At 48.9% G+C, this 23,788-nt stretch overlaps 1 protein-coding gene and 1 long non-coding RNA gene across 5 annotated transcripts; one reads left to right on the top strand and one right to left on the bottom strand.

The window, feature by feature from the left end:
• Positions 1 to 420: 420 nt before the first annotated feature.
• LOC128407691 (uncharacterized) lies at positions 421 to 1,802 on the bottom strand. The gene is made up of 2 exons (XR_008328859.1): positions 1,766 to 1,802; positions 421 to 1,044 (listed from the first exon to the last, which is right to left on the bottom strand). It is a non-coding gene; the product is annotated as an uncharacterized LOC128407691 (long non-coding RNA).
• Positions 1,628 to 17,122, top strand: PRR36 (proline rich 36). 4 transcript variants are annotated; one of them, XM_053376346.1, is made up of 6 exons: positions 1,628 to 1,707; positions 7,340 to 7,844; positions 8,361 to 8,415; positions 10,397 to 10,563; positions 11,731 to 14,502; positions 16,647 to 17,122. In XM_053376346.1, the coding sequence occupies exons 2-6, from the start codon at positions 7,424 to 7,426 to the stop codon at positions 17,057 to 17,059; spliced, it is 3,828 nt and encodes a 1,275-aa protein (XP_053232321.1). In that variant the 5' UTR covers positions 1,628 to 1,707; positions 7,340 to 7,423; the 3' UTR covers positions 17,060 to 17,122. The 4 variants fall into 4 exon arrangements, with proteins under 4 accessions (XP_053232321.1, XP_053232322.1, XP_053232319.1 ...); XM_053376347.1 differs by lacking the exon at positions 1,628 to 1,707 and adding an exon at positions 1,901 to 2,009 and having other exon boundaries at positions 10,397 to 10,479; XM_053376344.1 differs by lacking the exon at positions 1,628 to 1,707 and adding an exon at positions 1,901 to 2,009.
• The last annotated feature ends 6,666 nt before the right edge of the window (positions 17,123 to 23,788 follow it).

The raw sequence follows: 23,788 nt of genomic DNA, 5'->3' as shown, positions 1-23,788 counted from the left end.
GGCCAGGACAACTCTTCCCATAATCATCCTCACTACTCCTTGTCGGCTAAGGAAAGATGGAGACCACTTCAGGCCTTTCTGCAACGCACCATGCAGCATCTAACTCGAGAGCTGCAGCCTGCAAATACAATCCAAATTAGTTTGACCACCATCAGTGAATAAGGCCCTAAGGCAAGTTGTAGGTCTGAGCAAACATGAAAGAAAGATCCTGGACATGGGGGTGGACAGTGCTAGATAATATATAGATAATATATTAAGTGTTGCGTTTTCAGCTGATTTTGGAAAGCAGCCCTCAGAAGTAGCATGATGTAAAATACAGCAGGGTGTGTAAGCCACTTGGACTCTGCTGCCACAAAGCACATAGGCTGATGACATGTTGATTAAAAGCAAAGCAAAGCAAAAAACAACAACCAGAAAGACTTGTGGCACCTTGAAGAGACTCCAATTTATTGCAGCATAAGACTTGGTGAACTAGAGCCCAGTTCATCAAACATATATTCACATATATGTCTATAGAGAAAACAATTGTGAACAACTGGGCCAAAAGGTCATGAAATACAAGAGACCACGAGACAGAAATTCCTGATCTGAATACATAGGATTAAACTTACTGTACTCATAAATTCTAATCCAGCAATTTCACACTGGAGTCCTCGTAAAAGTTTTTGCTGTTGTTAAATGCTGGTGACTTTCAGGTCGGCAGCCGTGTGTCCTGAGAAAATGAAATATCTTCCCACTAGCTTATGTGGCCTTAAAAAAAAATGTAAGCATTGTGCCCATTTATTCTTAACTGTGGGTCCTTGCTTATTTGTCCTATACAGACACTAGGAAGGCATTGTTGGCACAGCTGATACCATACGATATTTCAAAAAGTAAAAACCAGGACACCTCAAAAGTTGTTGAGGAAACCACCAAAATTGTTGGGCTTTTTTAAAGGAACAGTTTGGGCTGGTTCCTTTGACAAAATGTTGTGTTCAGTTGCTTTTTCTTCTAGGTCTGTCCTGTAGTAGATCACTCCAGCCTTTCCAATTTTGCCTCTCCATTCTGTGGATATTATAGTTTTTAGAACGCCTGAGGCAAATCTTTCGGATGAGATCACTGTCTGAGGAACTGGAACAAATTCTTGTTTCAGAGGGCTACAGTACAGATGATGGATGGGGAGACTGTGGCCCTCGGGAATATCCTCATGGTGTGGAAACGGGAAAGGGCAACAGCAGGCAAGTAAAGCTGTGCAGGCCTGGCTGGTGCTCCTGTCAGTACCACTGCCAGACAGTGAGCCTGCTTGGGGATGGGGAGGGTGGGCCAGCCCGGTCTGCCAGGAGGGCCCACTAAGGGCCCCTTTGACCCAGGCAGGGTCCTGCCACCCCGGGTCGGTCCCCGCTCGAACAACTCTTTTCAGTAAAACCAGTTCACACGCTCAGGTCAGGAGGGGGATATATCCGCGCACGTGTGAACCAGCCCCGTGTGTCCTCTTCTAACAGTAACAGGCTCGCTATCAGCGCTCCGGCAGGCGGAGGGTTAACGCTCCCCCCCCCGCCGCTGAATTACTATTAACCAGCTGCCACATGGGCGGGGGCGGGGCGGGGGCCATAATAGCTGCCGGCGGCGCAGCCGAAGACACAATTGATCCGCGCAGCGCCAGCCTCTCCCCGCGAGAGTGACATCATCCCTTCCAAACCCCAACCGGCGCTGCCATTGGCTGGCCAGGTAATCGAGAGGGGCATTTCTGCTCTCCCTCCCGCCCCGCCCCTTTCCCCATGCCTACTTTGTGCGTCTCTGGCGCTGCCGCCGCCGCCTCCTCCACTCCGCCTTCCTTCGCGCCCTCCGGCCACACACGCCCAGGGCAGGCGCCGCCGCCGGCAGCAGCACCAGCAGCAGCAGCGACGCCCAGGCCGGCCGGCAGCATCCCCTGCACGGAGACAAAAGCCCCCCCAGGGCTCCTTCGCTTGCTGGAGCGGCCGAGGAACGGTTGGCTCGGCTTCCCGGCGCGCCGCGAGCGAGCGAGCGAGGTAACAGCCGTCGAGGGGGCGCCGGGAGTTCCGGCGGCGGGCGGCCCCTGGCCGGAGCTTTGGGAACTGCGCGCGGAGCGGAGAGGGTCTGGGCGGCTCCCCCCCCCCCCACACGGCTGGACAGGGCGGGTTGCTTCTCTTCCCCCGGTTTCCCACGTGCTGGGGGTCAGCTTATTTGGGGGAAGCGGGGGGGGGCGTGTGGGGCTCCCGTGCACATGGCGCCGGCAGGTGCAAAGCGGACCGAGCGAACAGCCCTCATCTGGAGGGGCGGGGCGGGGTGTTGGCTTTTTTGTTAGGCTGGGCAGTTTTTGAATGGATCCTCCCGGCCAAAGGGAAGACTGGGAGCTGGATCCCAGGCTCTTCTCTGGGCTTCGTGAAGCCTTCGGGGCAGAATCTGCTGTGTTAGCCTGTTAGCCCCGTCCGCTCTCCCTCTCCGACCAACTCGTCACCCTCGGAGAGGGGAGCTGCACACTGCATTTGCTGTACCCGTTGGTGGCTATTCTTGTTGCACTTTCTCTGGGTGCAGTAAGCAGGGCATTTTTTCCTTTTTAAAAAAGGCGTGATGTGAAAGGGTTTTTTTCCAGCAAGCTGATTGAAGCGAGCTAAGGCTACAAGTGCATTAAAAGCGTCGGTACTGAAAAAGCGAGGTTTATATTATATATAAACAAACAAAAACACAAAGCCTCCATAATGTCAGGGGCCACAGGGGGAAGTGGCTCCCATCCCTAAAAAGTCTCGCATGAGACCAGGAGGGACCAATTCCTACGATGTGCAGGCCCTTTCCTTTGTTAAGGGAGGGATTTGCAGTGGTGATGAGCTACCATCTCGTATGAACACACAGCCCCACCCTGTGCTTCTTTGTGAGAGTGAATAGGCTTTCCCTGGTATTGCTGGATGAATCCATTTAAAAGATAAAATGAAATTGAGGCTGCCTTTTTGCAGGAACTGAACCAAATCTCTCTCAGCTGGTTATTGGAAGAACAAATGTCAACTATATCACCGTTCATAGGGTCCCATGTAGTTGACAGTGGACAAAGGGGTTCCTTTCTCCCCCTCTGTCACAGTATACATGTAAAGGAGCCTGTCTCTAAAATGGAGAAAAAAAGTTTGTATTAAGGCTTTGTACTCAACAGAAATAGCCTCTTCCCCCCCCCCCCCGAATTAGCTCCTCTCTAGGAAAGAGGCTACCCTTCCAGGAAGAATCCCACAGGAAACAAAGTCAAAAAATGGGGGTGGGGGAATCCAGGTGACCTAGTGACTTTTAGATGGATGACTGAGAGATGCAGAAATGGGCTAGTCTAGAGCATAGGTTGGCAAACTAGGGGCCAGATCCGGCCCAATCGCCTTCTAAATCCAGGCTGCAGAGGGTCTGGTGTGTTTTTACGTGAGTAGAATGTGTGCTTTTATTTAAAATGCATCTCTGGGTTATTTGTGGGGCATAGGAATTTGTTCATTTTTTCTAAAATATAGTCCGGCCCCCCACAAGACCTAAGGGACAGTGGACTGGCGCCCTGCTGAAAGCTTGCTGACCCCGGCTCTAGAGGAAAGGCAAAGCCTTTTTGGGATTGAGATGAATGAATAAAACCCTTTAGGGCAAGGTGTGTGGACCATTTGCTACTGAAAGGATGTTGCTACAGAAGTGTGCAAAGGAAGGGCAGTGCATGAACACTGAAGGATAAGGAAAATCACTGGTGAGGTAAAGTTCTTCAATTATAAGATGGAAATAAGTTTGGGGAGTATGCATCAAATCAGGTGAGTTTTTAAATGGGAGAGATGTCTGCTAATCTAATCACCTACCTGTTAAACCACAGAGCCTAGGACTTGCCGATGAGAAGGTCAGCGGTTCGAATCCCCACGACGGGGTGACCTCCCATTGCTTGGTCCCTGCTCCTGCCAACCTAGCAGTTCAAAAGCACGTCAAAGTGCAAGTAGATAAATAGGCACTGCTCCAGCGGGAAGGTAAATGGTGTTTCCGTGCGCTGCTCTGGTTCGCCAGAAGTGGCTTAGTCATGCTGGCCTCATGACCCGGAAGCTGTACGTCGGCTCCCTCGGCCAATAAAGCGAGATGAGTGCTGTAACCCCAGAGTTGGCCATGATTGGACCTAATGGTCAGGGTTCCCTTTACCTTTACCTAACCTAACAGGAAGCAGAAGTCATGGATGATTGTGTTGGGGGGAAGATAATGGATTGGGGTAGCTAAGCAGAGGTAACTGTGTCTTTACACACTGATGCTTCTAGATCCATCTCCCTGGTACTTACTTTGTGTAATTAAAGCAGATCGGCAAGGTTGTAGCTGGGGAATGTAATGGCCATTTCCAAAACCAGAAGAGAAATTATAGGCTTGCTAGCAGAGCTCTTCCTCCTGGGACAAACAAAAAAACAAAAGTGAATGGGTGACTGCTGGAATGATCTAACTCTCTTGCTTTGGGGGCAGGTGTGATGGGGTGGAGGGGCTGCAGCTCCCTTGCACTTCTTATGGCTTCAAGGAAAGAGCAGAGGGGGGAGGGTTGAGTGTCTAATGTAGCTGGAAAGTTTGAGAGAATGTGCAGCAGCATTCAAGGGCTAGAAAAGAAGCAGGTTTTCCCATGGGCCTGCCTTGGGCTCAGATGTGGACTGAAACATATGCTTTGCAGCTTTGGGTGATGCAGAATTATAAACATGGCAGGATGTTGCGGTGGGTTATAAACAACCAAACAAGATATTTGAGACAACTGAAAGGTACTCAAGGTGGGCAGTAGAAGGGTGGGGGGAAAGTGTAAATACAATTTGGGGCAGGGTGTGTGTAAGAGAGATTTCAAAGAGTTCAACTGTAGCATGAACAACACTTAGCTCTGCTGGGTTTTAAAAAGTCAAGTTGTATTCATGAATAAAACAATATGGAAAATAAAAATTAGAGGCTGGTTATGACTTAAAAGTTAAATGGCTACCTTCTGTGATACTCCAAGGAACGGCATATGCAGTATATGCATATATAAGGGAATTTGGAGGGTACACACTTTCAGCAAGCAGAAAGTGAAACTGAAACTTGACCATGCAGGAGACAAGAAGGTCAGGAGAAACCAGTACAGTATTAAAACAAAATGACCTCTTAAGATAATAGGGTGGGAGGGCAAAAGTTTCCTATCAGAACTGTTTGGCAATAGCTGATATTGACTGGGAAGGTTAGTTACATGGAGAGGTGTTGTGTCAAGTGTGACTTAAGGGGTTGGTCCCATAAAGTTCCTTCTTGTTGCATTGAACAAATGTGCTTTTTGCAAATATGGTGCTGTTTGTGCATCTTTCTCTCCCACATCAAACAATGGGTTAAAAGTTAACCAGTGGCTAAATGTCCTGGATGTTCAGTTAGGGCTTTAAAACAACCAGCTGAATAAGCAAATATGGGTGAAGACTCTACCCGTAGCCCCCTCATTGCCTTGTGCTCTAAGAGCAGAATGGAAATGGCCCTGGGAACTGCCTTCAGGATCTAATAGCTGTCAGCAGTCACTGAAGCTTTCTGCATATGGCTTCTCTAGAGTGGGCAGAAGGTAATGTGATCTGCTGGTGGACCATTGGGTGCCCTGGGATATAGGTGGAAGAGCCTCCCTAAGTCAGTGGGTGACGAGACCTATCTTAAGTCAGCTCTGTCAACACATGGGCAGCGGGCAAAGTATTCTGTGACACTTATTGCCTGGGAAGACTGTGCAGAGGCTGCCAAGGGCCAGTTAGTCTTTTACTTCCTGCACAGGAAAATAGATCATTGGTAGTGTCAACTTTGGACCACGTGGCTTGGCAGCCCTCCCCTTGTCTTCTGCCTTCTCCCCTGGAGAGGAGCGCTATCATGTATTGTAGCCTCTGCAGCCACAGTTCATCACACTTCTGCTTGGGTGCAAAATTACTACTGGCAACAAGGCTTGGTTGGTCCCAAACCTGCTGTGCAAACTGCATCAGGTGCACCCAGGGTTCTCATAAGGGGAGCTCTCCCGACCTGGTACCCTCCAGTTTCTTTCGGCTTCAGCCAGCGTGCTGTGCTGGCAGGGGCTGATTTGTTGGCGGAGGCTGTTCTCGTCAAATCAGCCCAAGATTCACTTGCATAAGGCCTTCAGCTCTTTTGTATGCTGCATGCCAATCCTGGATAATCAATGTGGATAAACCTTGCATTTTAAATAGGCTCCAAGCAAGTGTGTGTAAGAGTGAGGCATTTGGCTGAAACAAATTTGCATCTTCTGTTTTGCTGTTCACCTTGTCTCAGAGGCACTTCAACTTTCCCTGTAAAGTTTTGAGTCTCTCCTCAGTTTAGAGGCAGGAATTGAACTGTCTTCAACAAATCCCTTAAAAAAAACCAAACCCACCCTCCAAAGCTAAGACATGTTTAAAATAACTTCCTCTCTTTGGTCATACTGAAAAGGGCTTTGATAGGAGATCTAATCATCTAATAGTATGGCTCTATGAGCTGCCTTGGTTTTGCGGCGTAGGATTTATTGTTGAATATAAATTTCAGCTACAGTAGTGATTGTAAATTTTGTAGTGATGTTTTAAATGCCTTGACGGTCCATTGGATGCCATCTGGGAAGAGTCCTCCTTTCAAGTTATACTCTGTCTTGGCCTGTCCCTGCCAGCTGCTCTTCCACCGATAAGTCAGTTGGGGAGGCATAGGGAGCAGAGCATGGTGAGGAATATCAGGTTCTCCTTCTGCTGGGGGATTTGGTTTTCTTTCTCACCACATCCCCCAAGCTTGAGTGCTCTGTGGTTTAGATGGAACACTTTTTCTTTTCTTTTTTTGCTGGGAGTGACGGAACCCTTGTTGCAAAGTAGGCAGCTAAAATAGTTGCCTGCCATGGGCAAATGCTGCTCTCTGGGTGGCAATGTTCCTGATTTGTCACTTTGCTCTACAAAGGGGACTGCACAGAGGCAGAAATAGGGCCAATCTAATGAACAACACAACATTGGCCTTGTGACTCTAAGGTGGACCCTAGCAACGCAACTGTTGCTTGACTGATCTGACTTACCAGTAAGACTCCAACATAAGGCAGCTGCCACTATGACTTTGGCATCCCTTAGAAATTAGTTTCGTACTGCGTGGATTTTCATGCTTTTCTTTGCAGTCCACCAACGTAGAATCCACCTCTCTGAAAGCTTTTGGCAACAAGCTGCAGATAGTTTCATGTGACTAGATGGCCGCATATGAATGCTTTTGTGTATACAGTCAGTGCTGGCTTTTTGCATCCAAAGCAGCTAGGTTCAGCTTGCTGAACCAACGGGATGTGAGAGTCATCTGCAATACTACACACAATCCCCGCAGAGCTTCATTGGGGTGGGGTTCCACACAAAGTGTTGGTGGTCCTCTTTTTCAGGTCGCAGGTGAAAACGGAGCCCTGCACCTGGCCTAGCAGTTCAGAGAGATACAGACAGCCTGCCCAGTGTCAGTCGGTGCGAAGATGGATGACAATGGCGCTGCTGGTGGAGACCCAGCTCCACGGCTGAATGGCGTGGCAACGGCCAGTAAAGGAGCCCGGGCTGCCTGTCCACCTGCAGCAAAGCAAACACCCAGCAGGAGCCCTCGGGCTCCAGTGCAGGCCCCTGGCAGGAAGCAGCCAGGAGCCACTACAAGTCGCCCTCCTACAGTTCCTTGCGGCGCCCCCAGAATGCTCAGCAATGGAGCAGCCAGGAAGCCCCCCGTGTTGCAGACGAAGCAGCCTGTGGCCAAGGCCAGTACTGCCACCAACTTGTCTGCTAAGGGGGCAGTGAAAAAGGTCATGGGGGACAAACCCAGCGGGCCAAAGACTTCAGAAAGGATCGGTCAGGAGAAGGAGGTGCAGCAGAAACCCACAAAAGTGGAAACGCAGGTGACGGCTTCAGGTATGGATTGCCAGCCTAACTCTTCAGCAGGGGGTTATTAAAGCTGTGCTAAGCCCCTTAAGACATTGCATGGCACCTTTGAGGTTTGTTCCTAGACATGCTTGTCTAGAGAAGGCTGTGATCTGGCCCAGGTTCCCTCAAACACAGCTTAACTCAATGGTAACTTCCTATATACCCTCCCTCCCCAAATTGGGCCAAATTTTGGGAACAACATGGAACTATGTGGCTAACTGAAGGGTCCTTCCTCCCTGCCCCCCACCTAAAACCCCCTAGTAATGTGGTTTTTTTCTAGGTTTCCACTTGTATACCTTGCAAATATGTGCACAGACCTGGCTGTGATAATCGCTCACCATGTACTCAAACCTGGTAGAGCAATGAGGTTCCAGGACCCTTCCCTGTTCTGCTGGCAACTTGATAGCTCTTTCATGCTTATCCAGCTAGGGTCTTCTGATAGTTTGTTCTGTGCTTTAATCAGCAGTTTACTTAAGGCAAGTATCTTCTTTGCTCTTTCTGTAGCACCAAAGGCAACTTCCACGAAAGTCAAGAAACCCGAACAGACAAAGCCCCCCAGGTATGGAACGGAGGAGCACAGGGAGCTTTGAGTCAGACTGCTGGTCCATTCACCTCAGCATTGCCAACACTGACTGGCAGCATCAGTTCAGGGTCGCAGGGAGGGGTCTTTCCCAGCCCTGCCTGGAGATGCTGGGTATGGTAACTAATACAGTACATGCAAAGCATGTACTTCTGTCCCAGGAGCAGCCCTAGGAGGCGGGCCAGGCTAAGAGGGTGACTGACCTGAGCCACAGTGGCTATTTGTCATCCTAGTGCAGGTGTGGGGAAGCTTTGGCCCTCTGGACGTTGCTGAACTACAACTCACATCATTCCTGACCATTGGCCATGCTCGCTGGGCCTGATGGGAGTTGTAGTTCCGCAACATGGAAGGGCCCAAAGGACTCGTGTCCTAGTGACTACATGCAGCCGTGCTTCCATGAGAAGGAAGTAAGAGAACAGAGGTGCAGAGGACAGTGGGATGTGGGTCTGTAATGTGATGAGTGATTGGCGGGGGGGCTGCCAGCTTCTTGAACACCACCGTAGCAATGACAAAAAACGTGCACCTCCCACTTAACGATGCATCCCATAGATGACCCCATGTACTGTTTTTGTGGATCTGCTGCAAGTCCTACCTCTGCAGTCTCTGAATAGACTGATGGGGGCACTTAGTAACAGTGCAGTACCTGAACCAACTCGACCAAAGTGTAGTTTCCATTCTGATTAAGGAGAATGTGGCCCACAATCGCCTTGTGTACAGTGCTTCCCCCACTGCGCATTGGAGCAGGCAGTTCTCTGCTAAAAGCGATGGTTACTGAAGCAGTATTTTGAACTGTGCTGGCAAGTACTGCAGAGGCTGCCCTGCCTAGAGTAAATACCAGTTTTGGTGATGTGCCACACTTTACAAAAAAATGGAATCCGTTTAATCATCTTCACTCAGCCACCTCTTTAGAAATGAGTGGTCCTCTTAATAATAATATAATAATAAATTTTTATTTATACCCTGCCCTCCCAGCCAAGGCCGGGCTCAGGGTGGCTAACAAGCAATGATAAAAACAAATTGAATGAATACAACTTAAAAACAAAATTAAAATACAACATTAAAATATTGAAACCTCATCGCAGGAGGAGAAAGGAAAAGAAGGGGAGGGAATCAAATTGGCTTCAAGCCAAAGGCCAGGTGGAACAACTCTGTCTTACAGGCCCTGCTGAAAGAAATCAGATCCTGCAGGGCCCTGGTCTCATGAGGCAGAGCGTTCCACCAGGCCGGAGCCAGAGTTGAAAAGGCCCTGGCTCTGGTTGAAGCTACTCTAACTTCCTGAGGGCCCGGGACCTCTAGGGTGTTTCTGTTTATGGAACTTGAGGCTCTCCGTGGGGCATACCGGGAGAGGCGGTCCCATAGGTCCTAGGGTCCTAGGCAAATATAGAGGCAGAATTTTGCCCCATCCTTTGGGGCAGTCTGTACGGTGTACCAAAAAGAAAGCAGTGGGCAGAGAAATAGCAGTTGTAGAAGTAAATTTACCTACTTTTAATTTGCTTTTATGCATTTCCTCTTTTAATCTTGGAAATGACTGGAGGCAAGGCCCAGAGAGTCGGGGGTGGGGATATTCTCTGCGTTTCCCCAGGGCTCTGATTTGCATGTTGTAAACAAGTGGAGGAATGGGAAGCACAGCTAATTTTATGTTTCCTCTCCCTCCCCCCGCCCCACTTGCTTTGAGGATCTGAAGCTGCTTCAGGCCCAAGGAGCGGCTAGAACGGAAGAAGAGATCTGATTTTTTAATTCTATTTTTTATAGCTTTCTCACTGGAACACTTCTCTTGACGGCTGGCATTTGTCAGGGATAACCTTGCTGCTCTGGTCACAGCTAATTGCCAAAGACTTGGAAGTGCTAGCATTTGTGCCAACGCACCAGCATGCTGGCACCAATGGCCTCTGTGTGTTGGGAAGGCTTGAGCTACAGTCTCTCTCTCTCCCCTGCATAATCTTGTTGCTTTCTGTTTCAGAACTTGGTTGCCAGGGACCAAGAATTCAACTGCATCAGCCCTAAACAGACCACCAGCCAATAGCACCGCAGCCAACGGCAAAGGTGTGGGGAAACCTAAGCAGGCAGTGCCAGCTGCTGGTCAAGCTGTAGTAGCGCAGCAGAAAAGCAGTCCGGCTACACAAAGAGGTATATGTGAAGATATGTATGTCCTATGTGGCTTATGGGAAGTTCTGAGCCTTCCACAGCATAATGCAGAAAGGGAAAAGTTCCACATTCTGTGGAATCTTGGATATGTATAGTTGGGGGGGTAACAAGGAAATGAGGAAATCTTCACAAGAGTACACAAGCATACATGCATCTCATGAAGTAGGCTCAAGTCTATGGGCTTTTGCACACTTCCCCTTGTTCTGCTTTGTTTACCCCAGGGAAAACCCCTCTTTAGCACTGTCGGTGCAAACAGCAATCAGGTTTTCTTCAGATTGCTATTTGTTCCTATTCCAAGCTAAAGAGCGGGTTTTCCCTGGGAAATGAGTGGGGCAAGGGGAAAACTGCTCAGACCCGTGCTTTCTAGCCATGGGAAAAGTCCTATGAAATGTCTTTAAGGTGTCATCACTTTTGCTGCATAGACTAACACAGCTGCTCCTCTGGAAATCGAGACATTTATATAGCACTTCTATACGTCAAGAAACCGACGTAACATTATCTAGCTTCAATCCTCTGAAGATAGGTTGGCATTTCCATGTTGCATGCCTCCAGCTGAAAGCTGCTTGCCGAAGCCCACCTAGTGAGTTCATAGCAGAAGTGAGATTTTAGTTAGGGGCTTTCTGAGAGTGAGAGCTGCCACCTTAGTTGGGGGACTATACATTCCACCAGCCTTCCTCAACCTGGTGCCCTCCAGAGACTGTTGCACTTCAACTCCCATTGGCACTAGGCAGCACGACCAGTGATCCAACATGGTGGGAGCTGCAGTTCAACATCAGATGGGGAATCCTGCATTGCATATCTGCATTAAACTATAGCTAATGGTGCCTTATTTCAAAGGGGGTTTGAGGTGACCCAAATTCTGGCTCCATAAGGCAAGGGATGCAGCAGTTGGAGATCCCTTTAGGGTAGGGGGTGGTGCATAGCGAGGCATTCCTAGTTGATGGTACTGTGGCTTTTATGTTGTTTGGTGTGAAACCAGTTGGCAGGTATAAAATGGGTAAATGTTTATGGCTTTGGAGCAGAATTGCAGCTGCCATGAGAATCAGACCTTCCGCTGTTTAAATCTTCCAGCATGCATTGACGCACATTGCGAGAGGCTCAGCTTTGGCAATCGCTGCAATGGACTTAAAATACTATTTCTCATTCCAGATGCTTCCAGAGCTGTCGCGACCTCAAAGCCCAAGCCTTCAAGATCAAACCCTGCTGTGAAGATGCCGCCTGCCCCTTCCAGGCACCCCAAACTCCCAAGCTCCAAATCTCAGTCCGAGCAAAACCTCGGGCAAAGGAATGCGGCCGCCCTTCCAAATACCAAGCTTTCGTCGAAGAAATTCTCGGAGTCCGCTAAGCCCAGAACTCCTGCCAAGGCGGCTGGTGGGACTTCGCATCCGCCCACGCCACAAAGAGCTGCTATCTCTGCTTCCAAGGCTTCTCCTGCAGGGGGCAGTCCAGGCAAGAAGCTCCCCAAGAAAGATGCCCTTCCTAGCCAAGAGCAGGCCCCCTCTCCAAAGAAGGTCCAGAAGGCCAAGGAAGGGCATGCCATGGTGGTCACTGGTGAAGCAGAAAGCATCTCCATAGAGGAGGCAGGGCCCATCGAACAATTAGACCCTGCAGCAGAGGTAGAGACTGTTTCCTTGCTAGACTCCCAAGAGGCAGTGTCTGAGACCTGCAGGGTGGAAGCCGTGGCGACTGAGCAGTTGGAGCCAGGGGGCTTGGAAGGGGAAGACTGGGCTGGACATCCCAGCCTGAAAGTGCTAACTCCAGCCGCTCTTGAGGCACCCCTGTCCTCGCTTGATCAACAAGATGTGACGGTCTCTTCCTCGCCCACCGAGATGCATCCAGCGGTCCTTGTCACACCTTTGGCTTTGTCCAGTCCAGATGATGTGAAGGACTCTTCCTCTCCTACTGAGATGCATCCAGCAGTCCTTGTGGCGCCTCTGGCTTCGTCGAGCCCACAAGATGTGACAGTCTCTTCCTCTCCCACCGAGACGCATCCAGCAGTCCTTGAGGCACCTCTGGTCTCTCTGCCTCCGCAAGATGTGGATCATGACGAGCTCTCTGAGGTCCTGAGCGTCCCCGGTGACGAAATACTGGGCTTGCAGGCAGCTTGCACTTACGAACCATCCCTTCCTGTTGATTCGGGGCTTGCTTCCCAAACTTCAACACTGGAATCTTCCCAGACTAGGCAGGCAGGCACAGACTCTGAGTACTTAGAGGAGCAAGTCTTTCCGCGCCTTGATGTTCCAGTGGCTGTTGAGCAGCCGCACTTACTGCTTGACGCAGAAGAGCCTTGTGAAGGCATAAGCCACCTCTCGTCACCCGGCACGCCGGTGTCCACTGGGGAAGATGTCCCCATGCCAAGCTGTGTAGAAGGATTTCATTCTCCCGGGTCCTTGGTTCCACATTTTGGGTTGCTTGAAGAGGCCCAAACTGCCGAACCTCTGGCAGAGGCAGCGGAGGTGTCTGTCGTCACAGCGGAGCAGCCCTCCTCGTTCAGCCAGGCAGGTCCTCCCCTGGAAACTATGGCAGAGCCTTGGGCAGCCGAACATGAAGTGATGGACGAGGTCCTAAGCCTGCCTCGTAGCCCAGAGGTGGAGCGGCAGGTGGATAGGGCCCCAGTGGAGGCAGAGACTGAGAGGCTGAGGAGGAGCCCACTAGAGCTTGCAGCTGAATGTGGTGACGTAACACAGGAAGTGGTCACTTCTCCACAGGCTGAGAGGCCACAAACAGCTGCCATTTATACCGAAGATGAACTCCTGGAGCTTCCGCATGCAGCAGAACCTTCTGTAATCAGTGAGTTTGTTCAGGACCAGGCCCCAGTCTCTCCCCAGACCCCTGAAAGCTTGCTTCCCACAGAATTTGTTGGAGAGCCTTCTGTAGCCCACAGCGACCCATGCAGTTGTTTGGGTGGACATCCCGCAATTGGAGGCCCTGTGGATGATGGTGGCGGTGATGATCCAGTGCTCCTGGAAATGTGGGGGGGTAACCTGAACCGAGAGGAGGCTCCTGCGGGGGAAGCTCCAGGCTTCCGGCCCCATCTCTCAGGGGAGCTCTCTCCGAGCGGTGTGGCTCAGGTGTTGGTGCACAAACCCCAGACCCTGCCCCTGAAGAGCCTTGAGCTGCTGCAGGAGCCTCCCGCCCAGCTCCCCGAGCTCCCAGACTTGCTGCTGAGTAGCACAGTGCTGACCACGAGCCAGTCCCCAGAGAGGGGAGGCTCCTCTTCAAAGTCCAGCACTTTAAGCGGACCCGATTTGGCAGGCAAGAGCAGCAGCGAGACCAGCACCCCCGAGGAACTGCTGGACTATGACAGCAGCTCTGGGGTAGAGTCCAAGTCGGAGGAGAAACTGGAGCAGACCTGCCACCAGCTCCTGAGCCCCCTGGAGGACCTGCCCGGCGAGCTGGACCTGGGCATCCACATGGAGAAGGGAGACGATGAGGCAGAAACCCTGCCTGCTGACGAAGTCCTTGGCGACCCGCCCACTGAGCCCACCGTGTCCTCCGAGGAGGAAGCCGAGCTGGACGCTGATCTCCTGAAGGACCCGGGCTTCGCCAAAACAGCCGTGTGCCTGTCGACTTCTTTCCCGGGCAAGCCGTCCTTGCCCCACTCCGTGGAGGAGTCTGACGAGCCGGGTTCCGGCGACGCTGGCACCGAGACCCCGGCCTCCACCAACTCTGCCGCCTCTTGCGACGTCTTTGGCGCCTTCCACCTCCACTCCACCGACAGCTGTGGGAAGAGCCCTGGCCTCTCTTCCCTCGAGAGCGAAGAGGGCAGCAAGGACCAGCTCCCCAAAGAGACCGGCAGCAAGGCCTCCGTGGAGTGGGAGCAGCATTCCTTGCAGGCCTCGCCAGCTCCCCAGAAGACGCCTGGAGGGCAGGGGGAAGAGTCATCCCAGCCTTTCACTGCCACTTATAGCTTGGCTGCAGGTAACGTATAGAGGAAACCTGCCTTGTCTGTGTCAAAAGTGCCAACCTGTGGTATCTCAATGTGCAATAGTACCCTGTAGGGAAGGAAGACGGCCCCTCTCCTTCCATGTGCACCTGTTCCATCTGTGTTTCTAGCCAAACAGGCATACTTTTTTTGTCTCTTTGTGTTTGATACCTCTCCCCCCCCCTCAATCTCGACAACCCCTTTTCTTCGCGGGAAACTGTGTGTATTTTAGCGTGTTTTCTGAGAAGGGTAAACTTCTTAGTCTTGATATGTTGAATAAAGCATCACTTTGTCTATCTGATCTGGCCTGTCTTGTTTTTCCAGGAGATCTGTTCCCTACCGTTTTGAGGTGGGGGGGTTGGGGGCTTGGAGAGAGCGGAGAGCCCTAACTGAATGCGGCTGTAAGTGGCTTTGCTTCCGAGATCTCACCAAGGACATTCCACGTATTTTTCAAAGTTGCTCAGGTGTTAGGGATGCAATGCGGAGCCCTGTCATTGAGAGCTGCCTCTTGTGTGCTCAAGTAGCCCAGAAAGCTTGGTTGGTTTTGCACATGAACTGGGGCAAATCTGACTGGCATATTGGCAGCAGTGAATCATGGGAATATTTTGCAGAGCTGGGTAGAATTTTAATCCATCAAGGTCAATACACTTTCCTAGCCTTGTTCAGCAGCCCTTGAGCCTAGTAGTTGCTTCTAGTGACCTTGGAGCCTCCCTGTTCCGTGAAGGTTATTTTTCTTTATGGGATCCCATCACTATTTGCTTCTCTCTCGTGAACTGGATGAAGCCCTGCCAAAAAAAGGCTCTGCAGAGCATTTGGTGGGGAGGGGTTATACTTATGGCAATCTTCAGACTGGTCTTGCAGGCAGCGCCCCTAAAGTGAGTCTTGCCTTATCAAATATAAGAGGAATTGAAATTTGAACAGGCCACTTCTAATGCAGCTAGCAGGGAGGAGAGCTTTCTAGAAATGGGACTGAATACCATGGAAGAGGGCAAAACCCACTCTGCTTCTCCAGAGGCCTGGACTAGACCTAAGGCTTAAGTAACAGGAGAAACCTGTTGATGGCAAGGACCAGTTAAGCAGCAAACCCAATTACCGGTATCTAGGGGGATGGAGGTCTTTGAGCAGAAGCTAGGCAGCCCTCTGCTGGAGATGTTTTAGCTCAGAAATTCCAGCATCAAGCAGGAGAGTCTATGGTCCATGAGGACCCCCCCCCCACTTTAGTCCTATGAAGTTGGCTAAGGCAACTGATCTAGGCAAACCAGCTTTGTTACAGTTGTAATCTTGGAGTATGATACCTTAACCTTGTGACCTTCTGTAGGGTGGTAGGAAGAGCATAGGTTGATCTCTTTAGAAGCGATAGGTGTGGTGAAATGGGGGAGTGTTCAAACTAATTCCCATTCTAGGGGGACTAGAAGTCTACTGGACTAGCAAGTCACATGCTGAAAAATACTTGGGTCCCCAGTAAGAATGATTGGGTGTTCTGTTTTGTCAAAAGAATGGCAGAGCTGACTGGCAACTTAACTACAACTTCCTTGATGGATACATCTTTCTGCTGCTGGTTGGCTTTCTAAGTAAAATGGTCAACTAGGACTCCAGAAAATATAGATGCTGTTGAGAAGAAATAACTCTGATTTAAGAACTAGCTTAAGTTTTGTAAAGCCAATGAAGTTCTTAAGAATTAATTGCCCACCTGCCCAACCTATCATCTTGAGAAACTCGGAGTGGCTGTCTGACAGGGACCATGATTGAATGGGGAGTTGCTTGGGAATCCCGAAAGGCAACCCTAGCCAGGTCCCCATGCAGTTCTGACAGCTGTTGTATGTCCATTAAGCTGGCCCCATATCTGGATGGGACAATACTAGAGGGAGACAAAGTAGGCGATCTGAACAAAAGGGTTCTGCACAGCCCAGGCATTGCAGTGGTGGTGGGTTCAGTCAGTAGATAACAGCAATTTTTGAAGGCAACTCTTGCCAGGCTGAGAAGCATCTCAGGTTTTCTTTTTAAAAAGAAAGAAGTAAGCCCAGGCTCTCTTCCCCTGCTCTCCTGTTGTGTTCTTCTTGTCTGTTACTTCCTCTTTGTTCGTCACCACCCCACCCTGAGGGCCACTTTTTCCAACCCAAGCTCCTTGCCCTGTTTGTAGGTGACAATGGGGCTGGCCTGCCCTTCCCCTGGGGACCCTGTCCGTCAGAGATCCTCTCCACTATCTATGAAGTGGAAAGTGGCGCTGAGACTCCTGGCCCGGACGAAGAGGACGGGAGCCGCCATTTGCGCGCTGCGTCCCGAGACCAGGCTCTTCACCTAGGAAGCATCCAGGCCACAATGGTGCAGCAGCTGATCAGCCGGACGCTGCTCTTCTCAGCGGAGGCCCCTTCCGGGGCAGCTGGTGGGAAGGGGGCACTGAGCAGCGAAGCAGAGATTGGCAAGTGGACCGAACTGATCTCTCCTCTGGATGAATCGCGCGCCAGCATCACTTCTGTGACGAGCTTCTCCCCAGAGGACATGTCATCCCCGCACGGGGACTGGACTGTGGTGGAGGTGGAGACCTTCCACTGAATTTGTTTCCTTTGAAATGGAAAGTTTCCCTTGGGCATTTTGACTTGTTTCCCCCCAACACCCCTCCCCAGCCGTTCCTGTAGGGACTTCAGAATCTAGTGTTAGCCAACTGCGGGGGTGTTCCTTCTCCTGATCTCGTGGGCAGCTAATGAGAAACACTATCTGAGATGATTGCTCTACAGTGGTACCTCGGGTTAAGTAATTTGTTCCGGAGGTCCATTCTTAACCTGAAACTGTTCTTAACCTGAAGCACCACTTTAGCTAATGGGGCCTCCTGCTGCTGCTGCGCTGCCGGAGCACGATTTCTGTTCTCATCCTGAAGCAAAATTCTTAACCCGAGGTAATATTTCTGGGTTAGCGGAGTCTGTAACCTGAAGCATATGTAACCCGAGGTACCACTTTATTGGCTTTTACCGTAGCTTAGCCACTGTTTTTGCCACTTGCCAGAAAGTGCAAATTCACTTTTGAGCTGCTTTTAGCTCACTGGACCCCCTCTACATTTTGTTTGGGTCTTCAGTGATATGGAGCAGCTTCTACACTTGAGATAGTCCTGTGCAGCTTCGCCTGGTAAGTGCTGGGGGGGGGGGAAACCACAGCCCTCTGCTTTTGGTTGACATAGCAATAATTTCTCTACTTGGCTGGGGGCTGTCCCCAGCCGTAGATAAGCAACTGTCTGATACAGCTACTGATGTGGCCTTGGAGTTCCACATGGATTTATTGGCAATTAATGGCTACAAAGGCTGGCAGACCTTTCCTAGGTTGGCAGAAAGTGTTCAAATGCCTCATTTCTCATAGCTGACTACAGATACAGGAAACCCTTCTAAAGCAAACTGCTTGCTCTTGGGAGAAAGGCGTTTCTACCTCTTTCCCCTGAAAGAGCAACACATGAAATTGCCCCTCCAATGACATAATGTGGGGAGCATCTACAAGTGAGGAGGAACTGCTCTGTCTTTAGGCTTTTCTGTACTTCTCAGGAGCGGGTCATGCCCCAGGTTTCAAAGTGTGTGTGTTTGGTGGAAGGGCTTGTGCTGGTATGTGGTTTGCCATCTAAGTGCCCATCAACTTGGGTTTTTTTACATAGACATCTGTACCCTGTACAGGAGAAAAGGATAATAATCTCTTTGGGAATTATTCTGCTTGGGAATTGTTTGGTACAGGGTGTCTTCTTCCTGGGAGCTTGAAGTTCAGCAGTATAGAGAAGTGGACAAGATTGCAATGCCGATGCCTGTTCTATCCTGTCTCAGTATTGGCACAACAGTAGCAACCTGCAGGTTTCCTATGGTGCTTTGCAGGGATAGCTGTGCCATGCCCAGGGACTTCCTTTCTTTGATGATGGACAAATGCAATTGACACTTTTTACTGTGGGACTCTGCTGTAACAGACTTCAATGGCGATGAAACACTGCATCTTTTTTTCTAGTAAAGGCCTCCTAGCATTTGCTGGTATTAAATGGGACAAAATTACTGCCTGTACCCCACATGCCAGTTGTGGGACACCCATGTCCCATCACAGGGATTTAAAGAATAAAAAAAATTCTCCTTCACCTCTGCATACTTGGGCACGTAGCACAGTACCACTTGCTAGAGAAACTCTTGAGCAGTGCAGAGGTAGAAATGCCTTTGACGCGTTACTTTCCTCCATTTCTGCCTGCTACAATGGAGATGGCAGAATTTAGGATTCTTGAGTCAATTACCTTGAGAGATTAGTGCTGCTAGGAAAATGTTACATGAGATGGAGAAGCTTGTTTTCTAGGTAGGGACAAGGTGGCCGTGTTGGATAGCCCTGCCTTGCTTGTGGGGCTGAAAGTGCCCAGGCATTACAAATTGCTATGGCGGAAGTAGCCCACCTGTGAGACCTATCATTGCATGGCAATATGGTCCTTCTCTTCCATGCTTTCAGAAATGGTTTTCCTCTTGGTAACTCTTGTCCATGCAGCTACATGTGCCTTGAATGCAGGGTTTGGGGGGTATCTCTTACAACTCGATGGAACTGTAGCTTTGTGTAGTGATATCATTGGAAATGGAGCCTTATTAACTGTAACAAGGTGTGTGGTTTCCTGTCCCCCTTCTGAAGTTTGCATGTGTGTGGCTGCTTTTGTAATGTAGCACATTGTTGGTGATAAATTATGATAGATTTTTCTTAGTTTCTTAAAATAAAGATGAACTTGAGTTTCCGCTGTTGTGTCCATGTTTCAAAATGGGGGGGGGGCTTATATGTTCAGGATGTAATATATTTATTTCCTCAAAATAGGTTTCAGTTCTAATACAATTTTGCGCTTGTGGTGAATTGCTTCCTTCATCTTCCCTAAAACTCTTTCCCTAGCAACTTCACCTTAATATTGGTACCTAGACTGGTTCCTTAGATGACATGCTGCAATGCAGTTCCATGTCAGGCCTGAATCCTGTATCCAGCTCCAAATTCTACATTTGCAGTGTACATTTAAAAGACTTGCATATACTGGACAATGGTTTGGGGTCCTGCATGATGGGTGCAAATTGCTTCAAAATTAGGTACCAGTTCAGGCCTGGATAAGAGATTTAACCATTTGAACTGCTAGCTCTGTACTCTTCGCCTACCCTTATGAAGCATGGGACAGGTGGCATCTTCCTTCTGTTAATGGAACGCTCTATTATTGTAACCACAACAAAATTGGTTGTTGGTAATGATGGTTAGCCGGTTCTTCTGTGTGCTCAAGTAAAACTACATAGTAGAAGCTGCTGGCACAGTTCTGCTGTGTCTATTATGTCATCAAAAGGATATGGATGGGCTTTAAAAGATGCAGTCTGCACACAGTGGGCAACACCAACACATTCATCTCTAGCCCCTGTACCTTAAAGCTTGGCTGACAGGTGCAGCTGCAGTTTGCGTACTGAAAGAGACTTTTATTTAAAAGCTCACAACTGTTCCTGCTGTAGTTCACAGAATGATTTGCTGTAGCAAAATGACGTAAAGGAATGCGTGTTTACCTTTTAAGTCCCAATGACTTAAGTGGCACCCTCAGGCTTTTACTCAGGAAATATTTGGTGGAAGTCAACATCACTCTTCCAGCTGTTTGGATAGAATCATTTCCCTCTCCTCCTGTGTACTATTCTGGGAGTTCTTCTGATGCGCGCACACCTTGCCAAAATAACCAATTTGTGGGTGTGACATGGTGTGCAGGGGGAAGCTTGCGCGGTGCTTCTGCTGAGGGGCTGGTTAGGTAAATCCCGTCCATTGAAATTTATCAACCAATCTTAGTCACAGTCATTAATTCCAATGGGTGTGCTCTGAGTGACATGTTGGAATGGCACACTAAGCGGTCTCAAAAGTGTCCTAGCAGCATATATTTTCCCTTGAGTTCCTGTGCAGATTCTCCAACCTACCTACCTACATCCAAACCAATACTATAAAAAATAAAAAATGCTGTACCAAGTATGCAGTTCTATTTGTAAGGTGTCTATCATAGCCTACTTTCCATAATTTGTATTTGTGCAGCTGGGCCCCCTATACCTTACCCTAAAAAAATAGGTTGTAGCAGGATTTCCCCCAGACTTAATTCTATTTTATTTTTTTGCATTTTTGCCATTCCCAAGACCCACACAAACTATTATTTTGTTCCAAGGAACACAGGCTTTGCCTGGGCAAGGAGTCCTGTTACGGTTGCTTGCCATGCAAAAAGTCCAGTTCAGCATCTTATAAACAGATGGAAGCGTAGTGGATTGATCAAATGGACCCTCTTATGGGAGCCAGGAGTTGTTATCCTTTAAACCAAAAGCCTCTGATCTTCCCTCACCCCTTTCCCATCCTCAATATGCAGTTATGTTACTGAAGTCCAGCACAAAGCGCAGTATGCAATCACTTCTCAGGAAGAACGGAATAATAATTGTGAACTCGACAGTGACCTAATCTGGAACTCCCTACAGTGGCTACCAAGTTGAAAGCAACGAAGGATCAGCACAATGGGAATTCAAAGTCCTTTACTATTTTTTACTGAAGCAGAATCTTTCCTTACACAGAGTTATCAGCCACAGAGCTGTTGCTTTCATTGTAAATCTTCTTGGGGGAGGGGAGGAATCAATCCTAATTTATTATCTACTCCCAAAGGTACATTGAAGTCAGAATGAGGAACATAAAGACTTCCATGGCCTCAGACAGAGTTCATCCACCTCAGCATCCTGTTTTTGAGAGTGGCTAGACTGCCAGCTGGCTGTCCGAGGTAGACTGCCTCTGAATCAGGTGTGTCCATTTAGTTTATCATGGCAAACAGCTGGTGCTAGGCCCTGCACTGGAGCCAGTGGCTATCACGTCATATGACAGCCTTCCATCAGCTATCTGACAGCATAGTTTTTAAAAAAATCTGTCCTTGGTCTGTTTGTCAGGGGCGGAAGCATGGCCTGTATGTAGGGAAGAGATGGACTCTTGCCACAACACACACAGTTCAGACCTCCCCTCCTCCATTTAATTATAAAGCTTCAAGTATTTTGGCCTTTCCTCAAAGTATTTCAGATGCTTAATTGCTTTAGTTGCCTTTTTGTGTGTGTGTATGCTGCAGGACAATGCATCAGGTCCCACCAATAGCCATTAGGTTAAATACTCATAGCTAAACAGGAGCAGCACGTTATTGTTTTAAAAGATCAACTTCTGGCTGTAAGCACCACAAACATTGACACCTCTAGTATGCCAGCCCTGAATGAATTTGTTCGGTAGGGATGTTCATCGTTGACAACCCAGCTGCTTTTGGGTTAATCTCAATTTAAATGCCACATAGTGCTGAAAGTAGCTAACAATCCCGTACTCAGCTGTAGGTTCTACTCACTTCGACTGAGCTTATCCCAAGGTAAGCAGGTATAGAACTACAGCCTAAGGATCCTCAGAGTGTAAGAGCATCTGTAGGGCCTAAGATGCTGGTGCTGCATTACGGCTTCCATCATTCCTGGCCATGCTGGCTGGAAGTCCAATTTCTGGAGGGCCACAGGTCCTCCATCCATTTTAAGTCAAGGCAGCACATTTGGAAACAGAACAGAGGACATCCAGAGGCATACGTACTTATAGCTCAACCACTTGTAGTCCCAAAGTTGGACAGTTCCATCCCATGTTCATCAGCAAATGCTAGTTGCAATCACTTATTCAGAGGGAAATCTGAAGAATTAATAGGAAAGCTGCAAAGTCCGTTAGAAGCATGTATTTTCTTAATTATCCTCCGTCCACTTCTTTCAGGTGGGAATGTGGGCTTAGATTGCATCACCATTTCCAAGGAGAAGCCCATGAAATATCAAGCATTTCCTTGATATTTCAACCATACACCCAAGGCATCACTGATCAGCAGTTTGAGGAATGACCACTTTGCCAGAGGCCTAGTTGGTGAAATGGCCCTAGAATATTTCCCACTCCCTGCACCCCCATTCGCTTTTCACCACCTGTGACATTGCTTCTGCAGCAACATTGGGTGCTAGACCATCCCTGCACCATGATTGAAATAAGGATTTTAAGCAAGTTTAGGGAAATGTCTGTGATTCAGTCTCTGAATAGGTTAAGTAACTGTTATGTATTCAATTCAGGTAGAGCAGAGCTTTCCAAACTCTGTGTAGTGACACCTTAGTGTGTAGATGTGTCGCGCAAATGCTCCCCGCTCTCCTCCCGGTGCTGGAAAGGGGTTAGTTTAACCTCCTGTTCGCTAGCAAAACTGAATTACTGTGTCACAAAATGATGCATGTCTAAGAAGTGTGTCGCCAACATGAGAAGTTTGGAAAGCTCTGAGGTAGAGGGAGCCAGGTGCGAAGTCTCACACTGAAGTGGGTGCACGTGATTCTGCAGCCCAGTCCATCCCAAACCTCCGGTTTCAGCTTCACATCCAAACTAGATTTCAAATAAAGGTTGAGATGAAACTTCATTGGCACTGAGAGTCACGCAAAGTGATGGAGCACTTATTTGACCAGCTGTAGGATTAAAATACTATTTCTCCTCATTAGAATGGTCCAAATTAATTCCTAGCCTTTAAGTGTTTCACTTCCTGTCACTAGATTAGCCTAGATCAACATAAAAGACTGTGCAATATGTTGTGTCCACCTTTACTAAGGAAACTTCACATTTGGATTTTGTAGATGTTGAATTAGTGAACACAAGCCCGGTTCACACCTCAGCACAGCCTTAGCCAAGGCCATTCCCCCTGCACAAATTTCCAAAACCTGTATGTTACAACCTGGGCCCATTGCCAACCAGCTCAAGCCTAGATCCCAAAGCACAAATCTGTTTTTAAAAAAACCACACAACCAGCCAACACCTTATCTGTGTTTTCATCAGCACATGGTCATGTATATCAGCCCTTAAACTGTACTACAGTATATCTAGGAAGTTAGGATCCTGAAGCCCCTTTCCGTCTTGTCTCTTACTTGAACTACCCTCTGCTCTGACAGGCAACACAACCTTGTCCCATCCAAGCCTCACAGAGGAATTTTCAAAACACTGCACTGGAACAGCCTTGTTTGGCTTTGCCCATTCCAATCTACACCTTTCCACTGTGGATTATTAATGTCCTCTCCTCTTTCCACCCTGGCCAGTGTTAATAACAATTAAGTAAATGGGCAGCCCAATTCTGTAGCCCTACTCTGTTCCCAAAAGGACAGCACGAAGAGTTGGAAAAATCACTCCCACTGTTGAGTCATCTAAATTGGTTCCTAAAGCATTTCACCTCCTATGGCAGCTCTTGACAACTGGTGGCCAATAAACAGAATACATATTAGAACCCAAAAA

Source organism: Podarcis raffonei, chromosome 2, assembly GCF_027172205.1.
Source record: "Podarcis raffonei isolate rPodRaf1 chromosome 2, rPodRaf1.pri, whole genome shotgun sequence".
Taxonomy (NCBI): Eukaryota; Metazoa; Chordata; class Lepidosauria; order Squamata; family Lacertidae; genus Podarcis; species Podarcis raffonei.
This window is presented reverse-complemented; position numbering and strand designations above follow the sequence as displayed.

Excerpts from the sequence above, each read along its gene's own strand:
- PRR36 (XM_053376346.1), top strand. The coding sequence starts at position 7,424 with ATGGATGACAATGGCGCTGCTGGTGGAGACCCAGCTCCACGGCTGAAT. Across the intron at positions 7,845-8,360 it reads AACGCAGGTGACGGCTTCAG|CACCAAAGGCAACTTCCACG; the intron begins GTATGGATTGCC and ends CTCTTTCTGTAG. Across the intron at positions 8,416-10,396 it reads GAACAGACAAAGCCCCCCAG|AACTTGGTTGCCAGGGACCA; the intron begins GTATGGAACGGA and ends TTTCTGTTTCAG.